The 27,574-nt window shown below is 40.1% G+C and overlaps 1 protein-coding gene across 2 annotated transcripts; it reads right to left on the bottom strand.

The window, feature by feature from the left end:
* slc25a29l (solute carrier family 25 member 29-like) lies at nucleotides 1-27,217 on the bottom strand. 2 transcript variants are annotated; one of them, XM_080202509.1, is made up of 5 exons: nucleotides 26,847-27,217; nucleotides 23,193-23,333; nucleotides 8,498-9,512; nucleotides 6,964-7,047; nucleotides 1-3,160 (listed from the first exon to the last, which is right to left on the bottom strand). In XM_080202509.1, exons 3-5 carry the CDS (start codon nucleotides 8,645-8,647, stop codon nucleotides 2,417-2,419), a joined length of 978 nt encoding a protein of 325 aa, XP_080058635.1. In that variant the 5' UTR covers nucleotides 8,648-9,512; nucleotides 23,193-23,333; nucleotides 26,847-27,217; the 3' UTR covers nucleotides 1-2,416. The 2 variants fall into 2 exon arrangements, with proteins under 2 accessions (XP_080058635.1, XP_080058636.1); XM_080202510.1 differs by lacking the exon at nucleotides 23,193-23,333 and having other exon boundaries at nucleotides 9,469-9,512.
* Nucleotides 27,218-27,574: the final 357 nt, after the last annotated feature.

The raw sequence follows: 27,574 nt of genomic DNA, 5'->3' as shown, positions 1-27,574 counted from the left end.
TGAAATTTGATCTGAATATGGATTTTATTTTCCCTTTTTCCCTTCCAGTCTGCAAATGGTACTTTACATAGTAAGGTACATGATGTGAAACACATTGAAACAAGCATTACTCAGCACAACCCAACTGACCAAAAAGTCAGAGCTGTACTGTATTGTTAACCAAGCATGCATTTTCAATTCAGAAAAGGAAATTGTTCAGATAATAATATAGACATTCAAGGTTTCCAGAGTCAAACACTCACTTTGAAATTGCAATTCACTTGATAGTTAAAAAGTTGATCATAGTGCTAGGAACAAACAAATGTTTTCTCTTTTCTCACATTGTGAAATAAAGTGTTCTGTGCCCATCAAAAAAAATGTCCTGGAAATGGCGCAAAATATTGAAAATCTTTGTTGATCAGCATCTCAGACCAATATGTATTGCAGCTGTCCCAGTTACAGTGAAGATTGGATTCTGTAATCCCTACCCTTTGTTGTCATTCAATGCCACATTAACTATGATAAATCAAGGCAGTTTCTTATATGCTTTCCAGAAATTGCATTAAAAAAATGGGCAGGTGAGAGTTCATGCATAAAATTAATCTATTAAAAGGAGTGATGGACCTTAAAAAAAACCTCTAACCTTTGGTAGATTAAACTAGTAATACTTTAATATTTTCACCTTGAACAGTAAAGCATAAAACTGCTGTACACTATACATGTTTATTTAAAGTAACGTGCTTGGACTTCTCAAAAAAAAAATTCCACACAGATGTCAGAAGCCTACTGACGAGAGGGCCTGCTGCACAAATCTGAAGCAATAAGTGACTACTGTTTCCATATGTCATTGGATGGCAAACTTGAACATCTAGCCCTGTTTTGAACCACAGGGCTACTAATTCATACAAACGCCACCAACCACAGTTAATGTGGCTAAAATGTCCCTAGGATCCCCACTATGAGGCTTCCCAATACCGCAATCTCTGGGGAGGCAAGAGATAGCATACATTCAGGAGCATTACAGCACATATTGTGCTCAAACAGTGAGGAAGCTACTTGAGTGTTAGGAAAACAAAATAATCTACATGGACCCTGATCATAGTAACTTGCTGTCAATCTGTGAACTACTAACTCAGCAACACCTGAAGGACTGGTGACCTGCTGGATTGGCATGTTCACAATAACAATTCCTCAACAACACATCAAGCAGCAGAAAAAACTCCATAGGTGTACTGCACATAAATCATAATTAATATGAACAACATATTAAAATGACAGAGGTGGACTGATTCCTGAAAACTCTGAAATGTAAAATGGATGGTTCCAAATCAAAATCTGATTTTTTATACTAGATTACCTGGTGCTATTAGGAAAAAAGGGCTATGAAACATATCATTACAGCTAGAAAACTAGTGGAGCTGGGAAAAAGAGTATTACAGTAATTATAAAATGCTACCCAATAGATGTGCAGAAATAGGACCAACTAGAAGAGTGTGGATTATTCAGGTTACACTAGATATTTGCTAAAGGGCAAATATCTGCATGATCCTGACATCACACAATAGGAATAACAGATATAAGTGCGCAACAGAAGTGAGCAAAGTACTCAAGGTTTATGGCCATTTAGGTGCTGATCTTAACATTACAGTTATTTAGAATAGAGGAAACACCAAGTATTAACTTTTCAGTCACATTAAATGCTTCTTTCTTAGAAAATCTAACTAAGCTTTAGTATATTATTTAAGGTTTTCTTACAAGTCATTAATCACCAATAAAACTACGCCACTATGCTGAAAACACAGACAAGAAATGGAGTACGACTTGCTTTAGCTGCATGCTGCTTCTTAATATGTTGAGGTGAAACTTTACTTTTATTGCTGGGTGGAAAAGAGATGGCAATGGGTTGGCTGCCAATTTTATTTGCCCAGTACTTGATTTACCATTAAATTCCATGCAAATGAGAAAACAGGTTAGGTGTAAAATGGGTAGCCAATCCACTACCACGTATTAACCATTCACTTACAGGTAAAAGTGAAAATTTACTTCAATTTCTTTAGAAATCGTATGTGGACCCTCTGTGTCGCCGACTTATTTATTCTAGAGCCAGCCCCATTCATTTGTTTTCTGTACAGTACATGCCTACTATAATGGGCAAAAAAAAATCACATTTTTCTTACTTGCTTTTATCGACTAAAATACAATATATACATTCATTTAATAAGGCATAAGCTGTAGTCTCACAAAACAACAAAACTGATGGAATTATGTTAAAAGTAAAACCCATGGTTATATTTTATAAAGAATTAATTCTTGCATGGAACTTATTTACACCCTGAAACATTTTCATTATTTTACTACACTTATAAAAATAGGATAGAGTAAAATTCAGTTATCACAGCAGTTACTCTGCACAGGTAACATGAGGAAGACACTGGCTTTAGAGGCTTGAGTGTTGCTGGATTGCTGAGGACGTCCCCAGCTCCTTGCAATCCTCATCAGCCCTTGAGTACATGAGGAAGAGTGTGACAGTGGCAAAAGTAGCAGCATTGACAGGGAAAGCTCTCAGAAGAGTAGAGGTGAGCCCTCGTGCGAACACCTGCCACCCTTCCTTCTTGTAACTTTGATAGACACAATCCAAAATGCCATTGTACTGATTTATTCCTCCAACTCCATCAGCTTGTAATCGGGATTTAATCACATCAATGGGATAGGTGGAGATCCAAGATGCAATCCCAGACATACCACCAGCAAAAAGCAGTTTAGGAATTATAAAACTATCATCAGGTTCACAGTTTAAGGCTCTGGTCAGACAATCATAAGTAAGGAAGTAGAAGCCAAATCCAGGTATTTCTCTCATAATGGTGGTCACCATGCCTTTGTTGATTCCACAGATTCCGTGTTTTCTATAAATTCTAATCAAGCAGTCGAGTGAATTCTTGTAGACTTTACTTTTAACTTGGTATTCACCCATGCCTTGAAGCTGCATCCTTGTTTTTGCTAGTTCCATGGGGCAACAAATAACACACTGGATTCCCCCAGCTGCAGCCCCTGCAAGGAACTGGTTAAGTGGTGTATCCCTCTCTAAGTAACGCATTGTGTTCCCTTGGACACCAAAAACAATAGCATTGATGAAAGTCAAACCCATCATTGGTGAACCAATACCTTTGTAAAGTCCAAAGACCTAAAACAAAAAAAAAGTTAATGTTTTTGCAATGTGAATTAGAACACTGATATATTAAGCTACAGCAATTCTGCCTCCACCTCTCCCCACTCCAAGAATGGATTAAAAGTTGCCCACCAAAATTTAGTGATAGCTAAAGTATGTAGTAGGTATGGCTCCCTTCCAAAACATTGGAGTCAATGTTATGAGCGATATGATTGTAACATTTACACCATACTGGATTCACTTGTGCAGGGCCTCTTTATTTGAGCCTCAGTTGTTACTGAACTGGGATTTAAAGAAAGGTGCTTGGTCAGGATATGGTGTGTTTTATTGTGGAAGGGAAATAGGAATGGATGTATCTGACAACCAACTTGAGCAGGTACACAAAATTAAAAAACTTTAAAAGGAAAGCAGAAACCAGATCAGCTACTGTTCCCAGTAAATGGCGCATTAAGGGCATTGTACACGGACAAACAAGTTCAGACATGCAGGCAAATGAATCCAAGATTTATGTTAATATTGCAATACGCAAATGACAGATGACAATTACAACATTAGTTTATATAATATTAATACAGTAAAATGTCCCAAGGTGCTTCACAAGGATATTATTAAACAAAAATTTGACACTAAGCCAAATAAGGAGCTATTTGGATAAATAACCAAATGTGTGATCATAGAGTTGGAAATCACAGAAACCCTACAGTGCAGAAGGAGGAGATTTGGTCCATCAAGTCTGCACTGACAACAATCCCACCCTATCCCTGCTTAATTACCTTGGTAATCGGTCTAACCTATCACATCCTGGGACACTAAGGATTACTTTAGCATGGCCAATCAATCTAACTTGCACATCTTTGGATTGTGGGAGGAAACTGGAGCACCCAGAGGAAACCCACACAGACATGGGGAGAATGTGCAAACTCCACACAGACAGTGACCTAAGCCAGGAATTGAACCTGGGTCCATGGAGCTGTGAAGCAGCAGTGCTAATCACTATGTCAACCAATAATAAATCAAATTAATGGTTTCATAATCATACTAAATTCTTAATTCCAGATATTTTAAAAATTTCACCATCTGCTGTGGCAGCATTCAAACCCAGGGTCCCCAGAACATTAGCTGAGTTTTTGGATTGATAGTTTTGCATTAATACCAGTAGGCCATTGCCTCCCCTACGTAGGTAGACTTTAAAGAGTATCTTAAAAGCAACAGACTGACAAAGAGGTTTAAGGACAAAATTCCTGAGCTTAGAATCTTGGCAGCTGAACACATGTGGACAAAGTGCGGTTAAGATTGGGGTTCCCATGAGGTCAGAATTGGAGGAATGAGGCAATCTCAAGTGGGTGTAGGACTAAAGAAGCTCACAGAGATAAGGGCGGGCAAGGCCAGAAAAGGATTTGCAAACAAACACTTTGCTATTCAGCAAGATTAATACTAGAAATGTAGAGTGTCAAGAATGCTCAAGATACATTGTGAATATTATCTGTCCTTTCAGACTGCACACTCAATGCATCTTTGAAACAACAACAGCATAATTCAATTTTCAGCATTTTTCACTCTGGAAATTAAGTAGATTGTGAAATCAAAGTAGTGGGAAAGGAATTTGAAGCTAAGCAAGACTTGTGTAAAAGAATGTGAACTTGTGATTTAAAATTAAAATACACAAGTCTGCAGAGCAGCATGTGCCATCACAAAGAGAACAGTTTTGTTACCATGGCATGAAACCAGGCAGGTAACCTGTATTATGTGCATTCCACATGCACCATAGTTTAGACAAGGATCACAAGATCTCAAGAGTTTTCTCCAATGCCTTAGGTAATGAATGCATTAGCCAGAAATTCCAATTCTGATCTGGGGTCTGTGTGGAATTAGTTTGTATTGGCCAGGTCAGTGGTACAATTGACTCATTGCTCAAATTCGTGTAATGATTCCTGCCAGAAAGTACAACTGGGTGATGATAATGTTCCTCTTTCATCAGATAGCCAATACTCAACTTTTTCTACTCATACACGAACAGCGAGTTAAGTGAAATACTATAAGGTCTGTTATAACTAATTGAATAGTCCTCAGGAGAAGACAAACAGGGAAAGACGTGATCCAAAAGGCTGTTTTAAATATCAACATAAGCAGAAAGACCAATCAGCTCACTGAACCTCTGTACCCCAATCCTGCTACATCACTCTTTCCTTTGGGTAAATAGAACTACTAATAAAGAAGCGCAAAAGAGAGAAAGCTCACTGACATAGTAATAAAAAAAATTCTGTCTGATGCCTGTGGAAAATCAATGCTAACACCTTGAAGAAGAGAACAAAGAACAAAGAACAACACAGCACGGGAAACAGGCCCTTCGGCCCAACGAGCCCGTGCCGCCGTCCCACTGTCTCAGTGACCTATTCATGATTTTAGTCTACACCTAACGTGCGAGGATCAGGGAGGTCCAATTTAGGGACAATTTAGTACCCAATCAATCAGCCTAAAAGCACATCTTTGGGGGATGTGGGAGGAAACCGGAGCACCCGGAGGAAACCCACGCAACCACAGGGAGAACGTGCAAACTCCCACAGACACAGGCCCAAATCCATGTGTCCGCACAGCAACAGAGATAGTCTCTGAGCTGTCATGTTGCCCTCGAGATGGTCCAGTTTAAGCACACCAACGACATGAAGCAATAGGCAACTCCCGAAGCAACGTCCAAGAGCAGCCCACTACAACCTGCCGCATGCATGCCCCTTGCTGGACTTAAATGCCTGTGGAGACAAAAAAATTCATTATTAAACAGGCAAAGACTAACATCCCTGAGGCAAAACGTATTCCCAAGCCTATAATGTTTAGTAAGGCCTACTATATCCCCCTATATGTAGCCCGCTCATATGGCTGTCTAAGTGACTCTTAAACAACCCTAGCGTGCCTGCTTCCACCACCTTACTCGGCAGTGCATTCCACACCCCCACTACCCTTTGCGTGAAAAACTGCCCTCTAATATTTGTCTTATACCTAGCCCCCCTCACCCTAAGCCCGTGACCCCTCGTTCTATCCATTTCTAATAGCGGAAAAAGCTTACCACCATTTACTCTATCTATCCCCTTCATAATCTTATAAACCTCTATTAGATCCCCCCTCAGCCGACGTCTCTCAAGGGAAAACAGCCCAAGTTCATTCAATCTTTCCTCGTAAGACAGCCCTTCCATACCAGGCAACATCCTGGTAAATCTCCTCTGCACTCTCTCCAGGATCTCTACATCCTTCCGGTAGTACGGCGACCAGAACTGGACGCAGTACTCCAAGTGAGGCCTAACCAACGTTCTATACAACTGCAACATCAGACTCCTACTCATATTCTATACCTCTTCCTATGAAGGCTAACATACCATACGCTTTCCTCATCACATTCTGCACCGACACCTTCAGGGACTTGTGCACTTGCACCCCCAGGTCTCTCTGCGTATCTATACTCCGGATAGTTCTACCTTTTATCGTATAACTCCCCTCCACATTATTCCGGCCAAAGTGCATCACCTCGCATTTCTCCGGATTAAATTCCATTTGCCATCTATCTGCCCAATCTACCAGCCTGTCTATGTCCTGTTGCATTGCCAGGCACTGCTCCTCAGGAGGGCACAGAAAACAATTTTTTTAAAAATCCTATAATAATAGGATGTTTTAATTCAAGCGCAGAGGGAAAATGTCACGGGAATGTGTTATTACTTATTCGACACACACACACACACGGGAAAAAAGGTAGTGTGACTGCTCTCACAGCCCATAAACCTGAACCAAGCTCCTAATAAATAGTTCCAATCAATTAATCTGGTACTTACAGACTCTTGTTTGATGATGGACCGAAAACAATGCAGAGTCCCACGATAACGTGGCTGGTCAGGATTTTGTACTTGAAGTCGAACCTACAAAACAAACATACTTCTAGAAAAGGAAGAAACTTAGTTAGGCAGGAACAAGAAGAAGATATCTTGTTCCACAATCTATCACTGAACAATTGCAGTTACAGCTTTAGCATAGCTTGATAAGAATAACAATCATTTATTTGTACAGCTACTTAAAAGTCCTATGTTAAAATTTACATTCTGCAAAGTTTATATGAAGAAATAAAAAACATGCTATGTGCGTTTAAAACTCCATTTTTTCTTCTGAAAAAGTGATAATCACTTGGTATACATTCAAACTGGACAGAAACTGAGAATGTAGAAATTCACCTTTTCTGTACTTACTAGGAATCCCGTGATGAGGCTTATCTCTCATCACAAAGTAACACTTTTGCTGTTAATGAGGACAGCCCCTAGCTCAGAAAGTAAAAGTAGTTAAACGCAACAAACTTCACACATTACATGAAAATAGCAAGAAAATGTGATTCCTAACCTGACATGATTGCGTCAGTATCCGGGTTAAAACTTTCTGGCAGCCATTAAGCACAACACAATCAGACAATGTTGATCTCTTGTTTACTTACACTGACATTGTGCCAATTACAGTCACGGAATAAACACAGTGATTAGATTTCCTAAAATGTCAATGCCAAATTAAATATCATAAATTTTTTGGGTGTCTATGAGTATCTCGATTGCCAACGGCCCTGTGCTTCCTCCCCCTTCCTCCTCCCCCCCCCCCCCCCCTTCCTCCCCCGCCACAACCTCTCGATTGCCACCTGCTATTCCTTAATTTTCCTTGGGCTTTGCACCTCCTGTGGCTGAGCAATCTGTTCCCAGGCCTCAGCCAAATGTCACTTCATCCAAGATGCAGCAAAGCAAGTGACACAACACAGAGATGACTGTCCCTCGTTATTCCTCTCCCTCCATGAGGGAGTACCCAGACTCTGTTCACTGCCTCCTCACGGTACAGCAGTTGAGACCAGCAAATCAGTAGCACGGAGGAGAATCATCCTGTACCTCCATGGCTGCCATACATCAATGCAGTGGTGCAACATGTTCACAAACAGCATCATTTTATAGGAATAAAGCACACTTAAATGCAACAGAAAATCTTTTCTTTACTTCCCCCACATTATCCCCTTCCCCAACATGCCCATTTCCTCACCGAGTGCCATCTTCCTTGAGGCAGAAGGCCAGGTTTTCTACTTCTATAGGTCTATCATAAACGCTGGTCTGATTACGTGGTTTTTATATCAGCCATAGTGTAATTTACGAGGCATGTCTGGATAAGCTAATTTCCGAGGCACAAGTGTGATATTACTGCAAAGTGTTCCAATTAGTGATCCAAACTATCGCAGGCATACCTAGTGAGCTCAGCAGTTCAAGCCATTTTACTTCAGGGACCACTAATGGCCAACACTTTCAGTAAAAATAATGTATCCTGCCCTTTACCTTGTGCTGCACTTACACTACAGTGCTGCTGCTGTATAATTAAGGTGGTGCTATTGCTTCTGGGGACAGAGATGTAGCTCAGGAGGTGATTTTCCCCTTGGTCTGCTGAAAGCAAACATAAACAGGTGATGCAGGTAGCATCAGATTCACACGCTGCCATTTTCATGTCATTTTCCAGCTTTAAAAAGCCAGCAGTCTGATTTAGGTCATGTGCATGTCCCTTCTGGTATCAGGAAGTCTACAGCTAAAAACCTAAAATTGAAATAGAGTTTTAAACAACTGTATATGCTCCATTTATGACATGCTCAGTTCTTACACTGTTGTCATTAGTGCTCTGAAGTCTGCTGCTCAAAGTAAAGAAATTAGGAGCCCAGCATATTACGGATTTGAGTCTTGTGAAATGGTCCCACAATATAAATGCAGCCTTTTGTTCAAACTGACCCTTCACTCTAATCATTCCCGCTCACAAAAATAACCCACTATAAACATGGAGATTATTTATGTTAAATTAAATCAAGGCAATTGAATAACCTTTTCCAAAATGCCTACACATTCCAGCCTCAAAACCAAATCATCAAGCAAAGAGTCAAGAAATAACCACTTTATTTATTCAATGAAATGCTCTTTCATTCAGCAACTTCCAAACTCTCCTGGTCAACTCTGAAGTCAGAATCCACTGAGAAAAGCAGTTAAATATTTTATAGCATAAAGCAGCACTCAAAGGTGCAGCCAATCAGATAATCATTAGGTTGAAAGTGTTTGAATGAAAGCTAAAATTAATTTTGTTACAACTGAATTTTAGCTACAAAGTATTAAATATGTTTGATTATAAAGTTTATCTGAAAATAAAGGCTTTGACCAAATCAAAATTGTACAGCAAAACATTATTTTTCCTAACACTTTTGGAATTGTGGTCTTTAGCTTTCATAAGTCTTAGGTATGTTTAACATCATTGATGTATCAGCAGGCCCACACCAGAAAACTCACCTTTACTGTATCAAATGGATGCCCTACAAGAACACCGGCAACACCTGCAACAAACAAATAGCAATCAAATTAGCATATCCACTCAACTCACGTCGGCCTGCACTACAAAGTGCAAATGTACGGATTAAGTTTCTGTATCAAATCACAGAAATGTAAACATAATGTATTTCTTATGGCTTGGAAAATATACATACCAATTATATCTTTGATGTCATAAATATCTCACAACCAGTAAATGTATGATGAATTGCCAATCTTTTCATAGAATCCCTCCAGTGCAAAAAAAGGCCATTTGGCCCATCAAATCTGCACCTATCACAATCCCTCCTAGGCCCTAACGCCATAACCCCACTTATTTACCCTGTTAACCCCCGACACTAAGAGGCAATTTAACATGGTCAAACTAACCAGTACATCTTTGGACTGTGGGAGGAAACCAGAATACCTGTAGGAAACCCGCGCAGACACATGGAGCACGTGCAAACTCCACACAGACAGTGACCCAAGCCAGAAATCGAACCCAGATCCCTGGTGTTGTTAGGCAGAATTCTTTTGAAAGCTCTGTGAACCGGAGCTGGGTCTTCAGCATTATTCAGTCAAGATTTTACTGAGACAGGACACCAATTGTGTCAACTAACATCATCTGGCAGCAGAATATAGTGTAGAACAACGCCTATTGTGTCCCACTCACAGCTTTGTAACTAGTTTACAATGCATTTCAAGCCATTGCTCTCGATTTGACGCACTGAGACAGTCCAAAAAATAGGGGCTTCTTGTAATCTCTCCTCTATCGTTCTCAACGATACGGAAAATTTAATCAGAGGTCTCACTCTTAAAATCACTGGAATCATTGGAAATTTGAATCTGTGGTCAACAAGATGAGAAAGGGATCTTCTTCAATTGTTTTACACCTATGGTTGAATAGCTTCATAATTGGACATGAAAAATGGCCACTTGGATGAGGCACTAAAGGCGCCACATCCCAGTATGAGAGAATCATAGCTGGGCTTACTTCTAACTACCTGGATGCCATCCTTCCTATTGCAGTAGATGTGCTGAAGTTACTCTTTGGGAGCACTGAAGCACTAAATTAACTGCCTGTTTTTTTCCCATGGTAGACAAACATTGGAGATGTACTTCTAGTAAAAAGGTCAATGCAAGTATGAAACGAGATTTCACATGCTAACTTTTTCCATAACATTACTGAGATGTTTGGAACAAAGCCAGGAGACAACATGGTTTAACAGACTAACCATCTGGGTATCTATGATGCTTTGTGTAGAATATACAAGCAGATTTTTAATAGAATTTCACTTAGAAAAGCCAATTCTAGCAATCTTGTTTTGGAAAAATATCCCAAGGCTGCGTCCCATTTTGATTGCAATGTATGCCAAACACCAAAGAGAATATCTGCTTTGTAAAATGAATTAAATAACATTTTCTTATGAATAAAAAGATTTGAACAAACAGGATGTGGTATTACAAAAGTGCGATTTCTGTTAACAGGCTACTTATAGAAAAAAAAATTCTGAATATGTTTATTTCCATTATTAAACGAGAGCTCATTGAGGATATAAAAGTACTGCCTCATGAACCAAACCATTGATTCCAGATCCTTAGAACTGTCATAGTAGCATTCCTAATATTTCCCTCTCTTCATTGTAGTATAAGGATGTTTGGCACACCAAGGGTTAAGGTGGGAGTGGATGTAAAGAATCACATGACAAGAGACCAGCATACAGCAAAAGGGTTTGGACATGGAACAGACATGATCTTCAGACTTGTGTAGAACCAAGCAGGAGTTAATTCCTAATCTGGGCTATACTCTGTACACATAGATATACAGTTATCTATTACCAATAAACACTTACTGTTCAACTGTACAGCTTCAATCTGAGACCTACTCAACAAACCCTGACAACATTCACAAAACATGTTAAACTAGCATCATTCCAATAACCTGCCCCCATCCTTTGCCTACCTTCCATGCTCCATCAAATTCATCCGCCATCCTTCCCTCTTTCTCTGTATTTTCTAATGGTCTCAAAAGACTGGAGTTTGAACTAGGTTAGGCACACTGATCTGCTCTCCTGCCTCACATGGTCCTGAACTGGCAGCAGATTCTGTTCCCCATCACCATTGGGCTCAAAATCTGGGATTGGTGTCCACTTATTTGCTGCAGCCATCCTTGTGGTTTTGTGGTCATTCTATTATTATCGGCAGCCTTGCATTCTGCTTTTCTGCCCAGAATGCTGAAACAGCGGCAACTCTGTTCAATGTCTCAACGCTGACTACCTACTCTACCTGGCACATATGCTGCGCCAAGGGAAACTTCTTCTAAATGTCCAAGGCCCCTCTACACCATTAATCCTTTATGCAGCCAAGATATTGTCCAGAGACTGGCATGACTGGCTTCCCAGCCTTCACTGCATTAAACCTCATGCATTCCAATCAGAATTTTAACTTCCCCCTCTAACAAGCTCACAATGAGCTCTTTAACAACTTTAACTGGCCTTAATTGGGAGGAAGGTAGGATTGTTTTCTAAACCTCTTCCCTCTCCCTGTCAAGCATTGCCAATAGCGGGAACAGTATCACAAAATTAATACGCTGGCCAGCACTGATATATTTGCAGCAACCACCTCCATTTCTCTCGTCACGGCCTGAAAATTCAACTCCTGGTCTGCATTTTATAAAAATGTAAAATATAGAAAACAGTCTTTCCATAGGGAAAGTGCAAAATATAAAAGGTTTACAGGAGTGGTGCCAGAACTGAGAGATTATGGTTATTTGGAAAGGTTACTCAGGTTGCAGCTTTTTCCTTTCAAAGTCTTAAGAAATGATCTGATGGAGGTCTTTAAAATTACGAATGAGTTGGACATGGTAGATGTTGGAGGAATGTTTCTACATGCAAGAAAATCCAAAGCCAAAGTTCATTCATATAAACAGGAACTAATAAACCCAATTTCTTCCCTAAGAGAATTAAATTCATTACCTTGGGGAAGTCATTGAGGAAAACAGCTTTGAGAAAATGGGGATATAAAGAAATGCTGAAAGGCTGAGATGAAGCAGATGGAACAGGAGGAGATTCCAGCACTAGTTGGCTGAATTTCCTATTTCAGTGCTAATATTCTCCGCAAGGTTACAATATCTGGGGTCCGCAATGACTTACAAGAAAGCATCAATTTAGAAACACAGCAAATTAAGAATGATTGATCTTTAAAATGAACTTAATTCAGTTATGAAAGAGTGGATGTTCTTTCAAGAATTATTCAGGACTGGTTCAGTTGGCAGCTTTTCCCCTGAAGGTTAGAAGGCTGTAAAATAAGTCACATTCTAGGTTTTAACAGTTAACCAAGGCTGTCACTTGGAGATCTGCATTTTTTTTAAAAATATACAGGTGCCAAAAGTTAAATGGAAATTATATATCTTGCTCCAATGGTTAATATCCTATTGCCATAGTCAAACTGGAAGTTCTCCCTTAGCAACAATATGTAAACCAGATTGCAGCAAAACATGCTGCTAAAATAAACAGTGAGACTGATGGTCAGCAAGGTCATCACAGAACGATATATCAGAAGTGGCCATTCAGCTATCACAGCTATGCTATCTATGGTCGAGATTTTTCTCGCTTTCCTTGTTAATCCAATCTTTCTGGCCCTTTTAAAATCAATACCAAATGAGAATTAATGTTGGAAAACATCACTAACTTACACTTCATTCTCAGTTCCTGGGCAGTTACTTTCATACTCCTTCAAACTGATTGCTTAAGGAGATACCTAGTTACTTTTCCTCTGAAAATTTGCAGTCCTACCCCTGAAACTAACATTTCCAATCTTTGCATGGGTGGGACAGGAGTCAGGCTGGGGTCCCACATGATTTGTGGGATTTTGGAAGAACAGGAAGATGACATCTGGAGTGTGCAGAATAGAACAGGTCGAAGGAACTTCCAATTTGGTGATAAGGTGTCCCTTTGGATAGGGTCTCAGGACATCTTAGAACAAAGCAAGACACCCATTGGGATTGTTAAAGTGAATTTGTGTACGCACTTTTATGCAAAAAGTCATTGAAATCATTAAGCTGAAGCTGCCTAGAAGTGACAAATCTGCCCAGGAAGTGTCAAGGAACTGTCCAAGGATAGTGGGTGAGTAGCTTGGAGGGGGCAAGGGATGGTGGTAAGGCACACATTGGCACAATGTTGGTATAGAGCTGGGGATAATGGGTTGGCATGGAAGGGCATAGGGAGTTTGTATGTTTGGGGGAGGGGAGGGAGGGAGAGAGAGAGAGAGGGGAGGGGGAGAGAGAGAGAGAGGGGAGGGGGAGAGAGAGAGAGAGAGAGAGAGAGAGAGAGAGAGAGAGAGAGAAGGCATAAGGGCTGGAGGGATTTCCAAAAATTAGTTTTTATTTAAACACAGTGCTAACACAGAGGCAAGCATTGTGTCCAGCCCACCCTCTGATTCATTCCAGGATCATTTGCCCTCACTCCTGTTTTAGACCCCTCCACCCAACTGAAAATCTGACATGTGGTTGGACATTTTTAAAGGTTTACCCAGTCAAGTGGGCAAACCTGGCCTGGAGATGAAAATCTTGGCCAAAGTCCTTCTTTGTGGATTAGGAATCATGAGGAGCTAAACAAGATGGATATTCTATGACCTTTTTATTGTTTTTTTTTCCATTAGCTTTTGATGCCCTGAAACCTTATTGCAATTCTAGAGCCCATTCCCATAAATCTATGATAATTCAACTATTACAGCCAGTAATAATACAAAATAAGTTTTATGTAAATATTCAGAGTAAAAATGTGAGGTTGTCAATCAATATTCTTTCTAGCCTGTGGTCTTCTGTTTAAATAGCTGAACATAAATGATAAACCAACTAAAATGGGCACTTCAAATTTATTACAAAATTCTCCATTACCTCATTTTATAAAACTGTCAGGGACTACAGAATGAAACGAAGTAAGAATTTGAGGTGGTGCCATAACAGCTTGTGACATTATACCACTACAGATTATTTATTTATTTAGATATATCAGTTGATTGGCCATGCCAAGTTTTAAACAGAACCAGGAGACTAGCATGTTTCTCTCGGTCTCAGTATTTCCATTGGTTTCCTGCTAATTCATTACTTTGCTTTACATAAATTTTAGACACACTGTACAGCATAATATGCAATATACCTAGGTGTCACAACTTGCTTGAGAAGTTGTATTTTTTTTCCAGATACAACCATAGCAACATTCCAGACTACTGAAAAATCAACACAGCCCACAAATTGTATACAACTCTTCTGTTGCTCAAGCTGGTTCTTTGACCTTTCAATTGCAGCAGTCATTTGTGCCATCACAGAGTCCCTACAGTACAGAAGGAGGCCATTCGGGCCATCAGGTCTGTATCAATCACAATCCCACCCAGGCCCTATTCCTGTAATCCCACACATTTACTCTGCTAATACACCTAACATTAAGATCCATTTAGCGTGACAATCCACATAACCTGCACATCTTTGAACTGTGGGAGGAAACCTAAGCACTCAGGTGAAACTCACGCAGACATGGGGAGAAAATGAAAACTGCACATAGACAATGACCGTGGCCAGAATTGAACCTGGGTCCCTGGCGCTGTGAGGCAGCAGTGCTAACCACTGTGCCATCCACATCTTTAGAATGGGAAGTGACATTTTCTGCAGTAGCATTTTTGAAGAGCAGTGATCAGGAAATAGCACTGTCTCAGTGCTGAGTTAGGAGTCAGTGCAGTCTCAAATAGGCCGAATGGCTTCCTTATGCAGTGCAGGGATTCTAAGAGACACTGTGTGGTACAATTCTCTCCCTCTTGTTCATGGTCAGTCACATGAATTTTGCAAATCTTGCTGCTGTTGAGTTTAGATGTGAATGCTTGGACCATGCAAAGTCTGCCCAAACGTTTGAAGTACTAACCTTTGTCTGATTCTACATTCAGATCCATCTATGCACATTATCTGCTTTTCTTTCTACATTGTAAAATAACCTATGTTCTGATTGGTATTCATATCTTAGATTGCATTGTTTATATAAGCCAGATTTTATAAAAAAATGGTGAGATGCAAAAATCTAACATACTTAGTTTGCCTCCCTATATCTCTTCCGATACAAGCATATTTTTCTTTGTTATTACAAGGATTATTAGAGTTTTAGGAAATAAAGGCAGGATTATGCAAGCATCGATATTTCCATGTTGCACAGAAAACATCCACAAAGAACTCTAGCAGCACATTCTGACTACAAAACTTTTGACACTAACAGTGGCATGAATCAGTAAGCTATGAGTGTTACACTTGAGCATGACCTCTGTAGAACTAACAGCAATATTAATGGCCATGTTGTATTCTAGTACAGGAAGACTGCTAAAGGATATGTACAGCATAATATTTGCATGTTAATACACTGGACATTTCATGAATTAATAATTACAAGTCATATCCATTTGAAATATCTTGACACTTCCCACATAATTAATTATTGTCTTAAAAAAAATCACAGCTCAATTCCAAATGTTTCTCAACTAAATTTTTCCATTTCAAACCAAGTAAAATGGCAAACTGACATGGATCAACAATTGCACTGACACTGGTACAGTTGCAAGAATTAAGACCAGGCACCAACATACATTGTGCTGGTTCAAGCTTCTCATGAGTTAAAAATTCACAACTATCTAGCTGATTTTTCATACAAGCATATGGGTGGGGAAGATGACTGAGGAGTGAAAATTGAACAATTACCATTCCATACAAGCGTATGCATGAGAGTGAGGGGGAGAAGGGAGAAATGTTCTCAGTCTCTCTTGCAAAGCTGAAAGAAAAATACAATTAGGAGTAAAGTCCCATTTAAGCTTGAGACCCATTACAAGCATCATTAGATTCCTGTGTTATGTGTCAATGGCAGTAATTTGAACAGCCTGGAGAACACAGACCAACATCACTGAACTACATCACCCAGACACCAAACCCGCTAAAAGCTCTGATGAACTTAATCATAAAATCATGGACCTGTTTACCAATTGTACTTGAATGTTTTATTGTAATAATTCACATCCGAATACAGAAATAACCAAGGTCACATAGTTTCACGGCCACATTAAGCTGGTATTAGAATTGGACAAACTATTTCATGATTAATAAAGATTAAGCATGCCAACAAAAAAGGTTTAGTAAGTAGATTAAATTAGCTTTATTGGCCTGAATCGCACAAATTTTCTTTATTCTTTTCTCCGAACTAGTTTGCAGTACTCAGGAGGATGGGGGAGATTGGCAAATAAAATCTCTGAAGTAAATTAACAACGTTTGTTTTACAGGAGAACATTTCTGTGAATATTTATTTTACTATACTCCTTCACAATAACAATGTAACACCAGTAGAAAATATCCATTTCATCAGAGACTGAGGTAAACATCAGTTAATGTGAGCCCCACAATAATAACGACACCATCAATTTCACTGCAGATTCTCCAAATCCTACAAGGGAGCCATGAAAACAGAATTCCTTCGAAAAGAAGAAAACACTGGAGGTGGAAATGGAGGATGGGATGTAACTAGGCTGCTATGTTGTAAAAAAAAACTAGCTCTATTTAAGCATTCTTCCAAACATTCTTGCTGTACTCTCAAAATATCGCTGTAATCGCAATTAATAATGGCAAGATCAATGTGTCTGAGAGAATTTACGCTCTGATAATAATACGTACAGAATTATAAAATGCTACAGCATAGAGGCTGGCAGCAAATGAGCTGGTTCATATTATGAAATCCTATATTCTCACGAAGAATTAACTTTATTATTTAAGAATGGGGGGAGAGGGTCCATGTTGTTCAAAGACTTGACAAAAAACACATTTTATAAGCTATTGTATTTCTCCATAAATGTTGATATGGTAAACTAAAATATTCCAATATTTGCCAATTTCATTAGTCACGTCCAGTGAAGATATGTCACATTTCTAACTCTCAAGAGGCTTTATTCAATGTGGACTTCTTGAAATTGATGTTTCCTTAAAAAGTAGACAACTTCCTTCAAAGAGGGCCAAAGTTCAGGTGATCTTTTGTGACAAGAATTAACTTTTCTCTGACCATGCTTCTGGAAAGTAATTGAAGGTTAAATCTCTATGGGTGGAGATATGAAGACATTCAAAATGAGAGACCACTTGTGAATTTACACTCATTTCTAGAGTATTGAGCAAAATTCTAATTCAAGAGCACTCCTTGTCCCCACTATCTGCGAGCTATAAGCCAAGCAATAAGCGGTGTGAAGAAGCTTATCACAGGCAGATGTGAACAGCCACCATTCATTCTCCTATATTGTGGTCGTGGCTTCTAACTCTTTGTGGACAACATAACTGTTGAGCATGTTGTCACATTATTGAAACTGACTTCCAGCAACATATTACTCCAAGGACCAGCAAGAAACAGGAAGTCAGCTGGAAGCCAACAGTGCAAAAGAAAGACCATCCTCCATCAAGAGAAAAAAAGAAACCTGCCTAATTCAAACAGTCAACTCAAGCAGTGAGGGGGGGATAACTTATCTTCACCTGTAAAGATTTGTCTCCACAGAAACTCAGCCACAACTCTGTCTGGCAACCCAATGACTTCCAACTTCCATTTGTCTCCAAAGGATTACAAGAGAACCTATCAAAGCCTGCAACACATGCAACTTTAAGGACTAATCTAAATGTGTGTTTTGGTTCTTGTTGTAATATAAATACATGCTTTACCTCTAGAATTCACCTTTGCTTGTGTATTTACCAATTTGTTTGTTTGAGGAGTTGAATGTCACTATTAATTTCTATTTCAGGGTGTTGTGTGAATAAACGTTTATCTTTTCTTCAGAGTAAAACTCACCAGAAAGTCTGGGAGGAATTCTCCCATTTTGAGACTAAGGGCCATGGCGGGTGCAGGAACATGGGAGCATTTCCCATTGCAGCATCCGGCAGGAAAATATGCCAAATCTTCGAGTTCCAACCATATTAATTATGTACCTGGGTGTTTCACACCTGATCCACGTTGGGGCAAGCCTGGATGGCGCGTAGTCTGCCGTTGTGTGTGGGTGCCATATTGAAAAGGTGCCCAACATCACTAACCCACCACTGAAGACACAAGGTGGATCTCCTGAAAATGAAAATAGATGTCTAACAGTATTCAAAAACCAGAAGGTGGACCCTCACCCAGACATGATCCACTGCTATGGTGTTCCAGGGTTCAGGGTTGCTGATGGCCTCCAGCCTGAACTCTGGAGGCAGCCCTAGGCATTGTTCAGATGAGTTCCAACATCTGCATGCCAAGTTGTTCCAGACATATATTTCACACTGGCATGTTTTCCTTGTAGCGCCATGGTGTTGGGAAAGGAGGTATTGGGCCTTCATTTACATTCCATTAACAGATGTAAATGAGATTCATGTTGACCTCTGGCAGGTTTTCGACAGTAAAAAGTCTGACAACACCAGGTTTAAGTCCAACCGATTTATTTGATAGTAAACTCACTAGCTTTCGAGGTTATCCCCTTCGTCAGGTGAATGCCTGACAAAGGGGGTAACCTCGAAAGCTAGTGAGTTTACTATCAAATAAATCGGTTGGACTTAAACCTGGTGCTGTCAGACTTTTTACTGTGTTTACCCCAGTCCAACGCTGGCACGTCCATATCAGGTTTTCGACCCCAGAGGAACGCAATTCAAACCTGCGTGAAACAGATTTCTGGGCCTCTTGCGATATTCTCCTTTGTGCCGTCCATCAAACACTCTGGCGGGACATTGGGAGAATTCCAACTTGTCTTGTGTCCATTACATAAGAAATAGGAGCAGGAGTAGGCCATCTAGCCCTTCGAGCCTGCCCCATCATTCAATAAGATCATGGCTAATCTGAAGTGGATCAGTTCCACTTACCCGCCTGCTCCCCATAATCCTTAATTCCCTTATCGATCAGAAATCTATCTACCCGTGACTTAAACATATTCAATGAGGTAGCCTCCACCACTTCAATGGGCAGAGAATTCCAGAGATTCACCACCCTCTGAGAGAAATTCCTCCTCAACTCTGTTCTAAACTACACCCCCCCCCCCCTCATTTTGGAGGCTGTGCCCTCTACCCTCTAGTTCTGTTTTCCTTTCTAAGTGGAAAGAATCTCTCTACCTCTACCCTATCTAGCCCCTTCATCATCTTATATGTCTCTATAAGATCCCCCCTCAGCCTTCTAAACTCCAATGAGTACAGGCCCAATCTCCTCATAAGCTAACCCCCTCATCTCTGGTATCAACCTGGTGAACCTTCTCTGTACTCCCTCCAAGGCCAATATATCCTTACGCAAATAAAGGGGACCAAAATTGCACACAGTCCTCCAGTTGTGGCCTCACCAGTGCCTTGTATAGTTGCAGCGAGACTTCCCTACTTTTATATTCTATCCCCCTCGCGATAAAGGCCAACATTCCATTTGCCTTCTTGATCACCTGCTGCATTTATCACCTGCTGCATCTGCAGACTGAGTTTTTGCAATTCGTACACAAGGACCCCCAGGTCCCTCTGGACAGTAGCATGCTACAAACTTTTCACCATTTAAATAATATTCCATCCTACTATTATTTCTTCCAAAGTGGATAACCTCACATTTGCCAACGTTACACTCCATCTGCCAGGTCCTTGCCCACTCAGTCTATCCAAATCTCTCTGCAGACTTTCCGCATCCTCCACGCAATTCGCTTTTCCACTCATCTTCGTTACCCTACACTCAGCCCCCCTCCTCCAGATCGTCTATGTATATGGTAAACAGTTGAGGCCCCAGCACTGATCCCTACAGCACGCCACTAATCATCAACTGCCAACTGGAAAAACACCCATTTATCCCAACTCTCTGCTTCCTGTTAGATAGCCAATCCTCAATCCATGCTAACACTTTACCCCCAACTCCATGTACCCAAACCTTCTGCAGCAACCTTTTGTGAGGCACCTTATCGAACGCCTTCTGGAAATCAAAAAACACCACATCCACCAGTTCCCCTCTGTCTACCTCACTAGTCATGATGTGGGTATGCCGGCGTTGGACTGGCGTAAACACAGTAAAAAGTCTGACAACACCAGGTTTTAGTCCAACTGATTTATTTGATAATAGACTCACAAGCTTTCAGGGTTAGCCCCTTCAAAGGGGCTAACCCCGAAAGCTTGTGACTCTATTATCAAATAAATCGGTTGGACTAAAACCTGGTGTTGTCAGACTTTTTACTGTGTTTACCTCACTAGTCACATCTTCATAAAAATCCAGTAAATTCATCAAATACGACTTTCCCTTCACGAATCTATGCTGCATCTGCTTGATCAAACTGTTCTTTTCTAGGTGCCCTGCTATTTCTTCTTTAATGATGGATTCTAGCATTTTCCCAACTATGGATGTTAAGCTAACCGGCCTGTAGTTACCCGCTTTTTGTCTGCTACCTCTTTTAAACTGCGGCGTAACAGTAGCTGTTTTCCAATCCACGGGCACTTCTCCAGAGTCCAACGAATTTTGATAAATAACTACTAACGCATCTGCTATTACTTCTGCCATTTCTTTCAGTACCCTGGAATGAATTCCATCCAGTCCTGGGGACTTGTCTGCCTTCAGTCCCATTAGTCTACCAAGCACTACCTCTTTAGTAACAATAATTGTATTAAGGACCTCATCTTTAATATTCAGTAAGCTATTTGTGTCCTCCACCGTGAAGACCGACACAAAAAACTTATTTAAAGTCTCAGCCATTTCCTCGTTTCCCGCCATTAAATCCACCCTCTTGTCCTCCAAGGGTCCAACATTCACTTTAGCCACTCTCTTCTTTTTTAGTGTTAAAAACACAACACTCAAAGGGTTTAAAACACTCCCTCCATAATACACAGATTATCGTGGACAACAAAGCAGTGAAGAGAAAGGGGCAAAGCTATCCACTGTTTCTCCCCTGTTTATAACATTGCACTCTGCAAACAAAAAAAAGAGTTTAAAAAACATGCAGCTAATAACCATGGTATTTGCTAATGTAAAGATTGTAGTTTGCCTATGAAGCTGACTTTTCACATAAATTAAGTGGTGGATCAAAAGGTTCAAAGTAAAATGAATGCATAAAGTGTTTCACATGTCATGCATTGCAAATCTAAAATCAAGTGCTTGAAAAACAAGGTATTGATACCTGAAAGCTCTTATTTTAACTATCAAAATTGTATAGTAAGGTGTGCAAAAGAAAATAAATGCAATTAAGCATGATAGAAGTCAAGTCTTTTCTAATCCATAACCAAGAAAACTCTCTGTCCAAAGATAAAATGGTTACTGAGACATCTGGCTTGGAACCACAACCTTGAGGCAATCTACTGGAAAATAATATTGAAGAGGGGAAAAACACCTAACAAATATTGTTCAATGACAAAAGCAGCAGGAGGTGAATAAAATGAGCAGTCTGCTAAGGAGCCAATGTTCATTATGCTGCATCATTTCTAGACCGAAGATATAGAATATTTAACTTATTGTTGCATTGGTATACAGTGAAAAGTATTGACATTTGCAAGCTATACAAACAAAACATACCATTCATAGAATACATAGAGAAGGAAAGGAGAGAGTGCAGAATATAGTGTTGCAGTCACTGAAAGGATGTAGAGAAAGGTCATGTGATTTGTCACATGTATTAGTTTACAATGAAAAGAATTGCTTCTTGTGCACTATACAGATAAAGTATACCGTTTCACAGAAAGGAAAAGGAGTAAAGTTTTCATTAACTCATTTCAACAACAGTTGGTCATTTTGTTGGTGGTCAGCTTAATATAAAATAGTTACATGGAAAAGCAGGTTAAAGATCTTTACACAAACAGGCAAGCAATGGTCATCACCAACAAAATGACCAACTGCTGTTGAAGTAAGTTCATGAAAACTTTACTAAAAAAAGGCAGTGATGGATTTCACTAGATGGCCAATGAAACTTTTGGAAATGAAGCCTCTGAAGGTTCAATATTCTTGAAATCTGGTTATTACTAACTTCCCTGTCATATGGTCCAAATACAAGTTAGATTTCATCTTACATGCAAATATCAAGAACAGAAATACTGAGTCCTTTTACCATTAACAGAAATACTTAACTTGGGCAGATCAAACAAGTTTAAACTAAATAGAACTGCCCTACATCAATATGTACAAAAAATATATTATCTCTGATCCAAAGATTAAACTCCAATCTGGAGACATAGCTGACGCCACAAAGCAGAACATAAGAAACAAGAGCAGCAGTAGGTTAGAGAGCACCAAAAATTGCTTCATATGGGAAATAAACAGGACAGCTATATCTCTAGGAGTAAAACATTATCAGTTCTTTAAGATCCATCTTGAATTTAAAGACACAACGTCGCATGTCATTAGGTCAAACATGGAAATTACCATCCTCCCTCAGCTGATGAATCAATGCTCTTTCATGTTATGCACTATTTGACAAAAGGCACCAAGGGCAGCAAAAATAGAGGATACATTGGATGGGGTACTTCAATGTCCATCACTAAGAGTGGCTCAGTTGCATTATGACTAACCAAACCCTGAAGGACAGGTGAGACTAGGCCTGGGGCAGGTGGCGAGAACACAACATGAAGGAAAACCTTTCTATTTTCATTCCAAAGGGTGACACGGTGGTAGTGATTAATACTGCTGCCTCAGATTGTTGTGTCACCTTTCCATGAAACTATTACATCAGTGTAATCAGGCACTTACCTGGGCAGTGCTGGGAAAGGCCCCGATAGTGTAGAAATCCCAATCTCAAGAGTTGTCACCAAATCATTGGCTTCCAGAGAACATTGGGTGGTCACTGCCAGTAAAACAGTGAGGCCCTCACCAGAATTCATCACTGGACCCCTGGAGAGAGATGGGAGAGCGGGATAGGGATCACCAGTGCAAGGGTCGGGGGAAAGTAGGGAGCCGACAGCCCTTGATAAGTCTTTGGCCAATCAGCAGAGTTTACATGGAGACTCTCTCGAGGCACGGGAGACCCATGTCAATCAATTAAATCCATGAGTTATCATTAAATCCCACTCTTTTGAAGTTATCAAATTAAACTAAATTAGACAAACTAAGTGATAAAGTAAAAGGGGAAGCCACTTAAAGGGGAACTGCCTGAAACAAAACATTAAATAAGCCAAAAGGTGACTGTGGCCACAGAAAGCCTTAATGGTGCCTGTGGACACCACATGCTTCCTTTCCAGGGACATCCAGTCATGAATGTTGCCATAGCAGAGGTGCAGACAGTCAGGTCACCTCCTGACTCACTAAAACCTGTGTGCCATCTAAAAGGCACAAGATATCAATGTAATTGAATAATCTCCAATTGCCTGGATGAGTACAGCAACACACATTAAGCTCATCACTGCATACAAGACAATTTGATCATGATCTCATCCCACACTCAGTTGTGAATCAATGGAATTCTGGCAGAAGGTTGTGGATGCTCCATCACTGAATACACAAAGCTGAGACAGATAAATTTTTGGTAATTCAGGGAACAAAGAGATATTGGAAACAGCCAGGAAAATGGAGATGAGGCACAAGATCAGCCACGGAAAGGATCAAAGAAAGAAAAAAGAAAGTTTGGTCATATAATTTCATGCTTAGCTGCAGATGGCACAGTGGTTAGCACTGCTGCCTCACAGCACCAGGAACTGAGGTTTGATTCCCAGCTGGAGTCATTGTCTGTGTGGAGTTTGCACATTCTTCCCATGTTTGAGTGGGTTTCCTCCGGATGCTCCAGTTTCCTCCCACAGTCCAAAGATGTGTGGCTTAGGTGGATTGGCCATGCTAAATTGCCCCTTAGTGTCATGGGGTACTAGCTAGGGTAAATGCATGGGGTTATGGGGATACAGCCTGGATGGGATTGTGATCGGCACAAACTCAATGGGCTGAATAGCCATCTTCTGCACTGTAGGGATGTAGAGACTTCAAGTGGCTAAATTAGACAACAAATGGAATAAAACATTTTTGGTTATAGGTAGGAATGGATGTCAGTTCTCATTTAAACCAATGAAAATCTAAAAGTGCAAATAATTCTCAGAGTTGATGTATACATTTCTTCCAAAACTCAGAATACTCCTCAAATCTGGCAATCCAAAAGCTATAGAATATACAGCTCAGAAACAGGCCATTTTCTCACCCAGTTCATGCATACACTTATGTTCTATTCAAGACTCCTCTCAGCCTTCCTTATCTAACTATCAGGAAGTTTGCTATTTCCTTCCTCTTCATACAGTAATCAATCTTCTAATTAAAATGATCAGAATTTTAATGAAGAAACTTGGGAAACATAAGCTCTTTTGGTTTCATCCTTGCCTATTATTGTCTAACAAATTTAGTAGATCTGCTTCTCAACATATCCAGCTAACAGGATAGCAGTCAAACAACATCAGCAGAATGCTAAAGTACGTTGTCAAAATAGTAGAAATCACAGGATATTGGAAGCTGAAATCTTTTAAAGAATTTGATGTTAAAAATGGAAAGATATCCAGATGCCTCTGAATCAATTAAGACCAATAATCTTTCTAATTTGTAAATAGTCATCTTGCATGCAACAAAGTATATGACAACTAAAATGTGATGCAACTCCTAAATCAGAAGGAAAAACAATCCAGTAGAAACAGCTAATAAGACACAATTCTAGCAAGTTTATAATGGCCGAATTTGGATGAAATTCAGTTACTTACTAATCTGAATTCAATAGTCAATGTTACTTTCTCCTTACTTCAAATTGGTTACATTCCAAATAATCAACTATAAAATTAATTTTAAAAGATCAGGCTACTTTAAGAAATTATTTTAACAAGGGATTTTTTTAAAAAAAATCTTGTTTAAATGTGACACCACATGCAAATTGTGCATTATTTATAAATCATGAACTTTTCTATAGTGATAAAGTTCACAAGATCATAGAATCATAATAAATGATTGAAAAAAAACAACTACTGTGAGTGACGTGCCTTCAGCAACATGTACAGTCCAATATACGTAAAAGTTTTATTTGCAAAAAAAGTAAAAACTTATTCAGACTTTTAGAATTCTTTCCCCAAATCTGTAAATTCATTCAGCTTGGAAAAGTAGAACCAGAGCACTGAAGGTGACAGTGCAAGTTGATGAGGCAATTACAAACTCATCCTTAGTAAAAACAAATACTACAGAGGGATTGGACAACAATAACTTAAGCTTATGGTGCAGCCTCTGTTGCTTCGCTCTTGTGGTTTGATATTATTTGATGGCCTTGATTAGGCTACACTAGAATGACCCTCATTCTTCAATTCCTCCTGTCTCCATCCCCTACCTTCTGCAACATGCAGTTCAATAATGTGATTCCAAATTTAATGTCCATTACATCTCCATTCTAGTTCTTTAGTCAATACCTGAATTAGACTTTAAGATGCATTTAATGTCCAACATGGATAGCTGCTTTCAATGTGCTACCGGCCAATGCAATAAGCTTAAAAGAACCATAGTCTTTAGAAGGTTCACTGAACAAAAAGTATCATTTAGACTTTACTCCTCAAGTATGAATAAAAAAAGTAAATTCGACTCATTGAAAATGAGATAGTATCATTTATTACAAATATATCACATTATGAATAAAGCGACCAACCCCAAACATTTGCTCAGCATATTTAAGGGTAAATAAGGGTCCCACGGAGAACTTGGGACATAGATTATTAAAAGGACCATTTTTTATTCAATATACATATTTAGCTTACTGCAACAGACACTTGGTCAACAGCTTGTTGCCAGGAATGTATCAGCTAACGCTATGGATTTTCACGTGTAGTACTGCTATTAATAGGGACAGGGATGATCAACGCAGGCAACTGCACCTCCCCCCCCGCCCCCCCCCGGCTATATAGTTGGTGCTGGAAATGAGTTGACTTCCTCGCAAATTCCAAAAAGTGTTGGGTGAATAGAGAAACTTAGTCCGCAAGACCTCTGCTAATGCCAGGAAAGAACAAAAAAAAGGAGGGAAGTGGCGAAGCTGTACGGCCCCGCTCAGCCCTACAGGCAGCACCGCTTCCTAATCCGCTTTGGTCTGCCCTGACCTTGCGTTGGCGATTAGCAGAAGACTGGACTGTTAAAGCCACTCACCCTAGCCCCCACCCCCCAAACATCCCACCGAGCCGAGAGCGGCTGGACATTCCCCCACCAATCCTCCTTTAATAGAGACACCCCATCCGACTGAATGGGGATCTCTCTGTAAATACGTGGCATCCACTCGGCTTACTGCCTTCCCCACTAGGCATGCGGCACTGTGCCAGACGTTTTCAGGATTTTAAAAAAAGGCCGATTTTCCACCCACATCTTTTTGTTCGTTTGGTGAAAATATGTACTGAAAAATAAAACACCCCTCACCTCCCAGGCATCCTGCCATGAAATCCAATGCCATTTCTCCTGCTAATACTCAATGAAAGGATGTGTCTCTCTTGTTGATCGAGCTGCTCACACCGGCCGGGCCTTTCTGTTCGGCTGTTGACTGCGTTCACACTTCGTAAAAAAAAAGCCAGCGGAATATTTATACAGCTTCAATGAAACACGTTTCGCCCTTCAAAACGCCGCTTTCCGGCTGAAAGATCGGTTCAATACACGTCTTTTATTTTCTCTTGACTAACTATACCACTCTCACACACATAAACGCTGCCAAGCTTTTTTTCCCTATTTCGAAACCTCCTGAAGGTGGTTTATAACCTTTTTTAGCTCAAGTTCCATCCAATCAGCGCAGCAAACAAGTAAACACCCACTCTGCTTCCAGCCGCCGGCCCACCCCCAAATGTCATTGGTCCAGCCGACAGAACTGGGATTATTCACTGCTCCTCACTGCAATCAGGACACACATACTGCATGTAACTTCCACAACTCTTTTTCCCCATCGCCAGTACGGGAAACACTACATGTAACAAAACGATGAAATAAAATCACGTAAAAGATGACCAGCGGCTTAAAACTCGAGGGAAGCCCCATCCAAATGCGGATATGGCCAACCCAATTCTTTTTTTTGAAAGTTACTATTGAATTTGAAGGTTTGTTGTGCTCACAATCATCACAACTCCCTACTTGTCTTTTAACTCTTAGCCTCCTGAGAA

This window comes from Carcharhinus amblyrhynchos, chromosome 14 (genome assembly GCF_965287045.1).
Source record: "Carcharhinus amblyrhynchos chromosome 14, sCarAmb.v2.hapA, whole genome shotgun sequence".
Classification (NCBI taxonomy): domain Eukaryota; kingdom Metazoa; phylum Chordata; class Chondrichthyes; order Carcharhiniformes; family Carcharhinidae; genus Carcharhinus; species Carcharhinus amblyrhynchos.
Note: the sequence above shows the minus strand (reverse complement) of the source record. Positions and strands in the feature narration are given on the sequence as shown.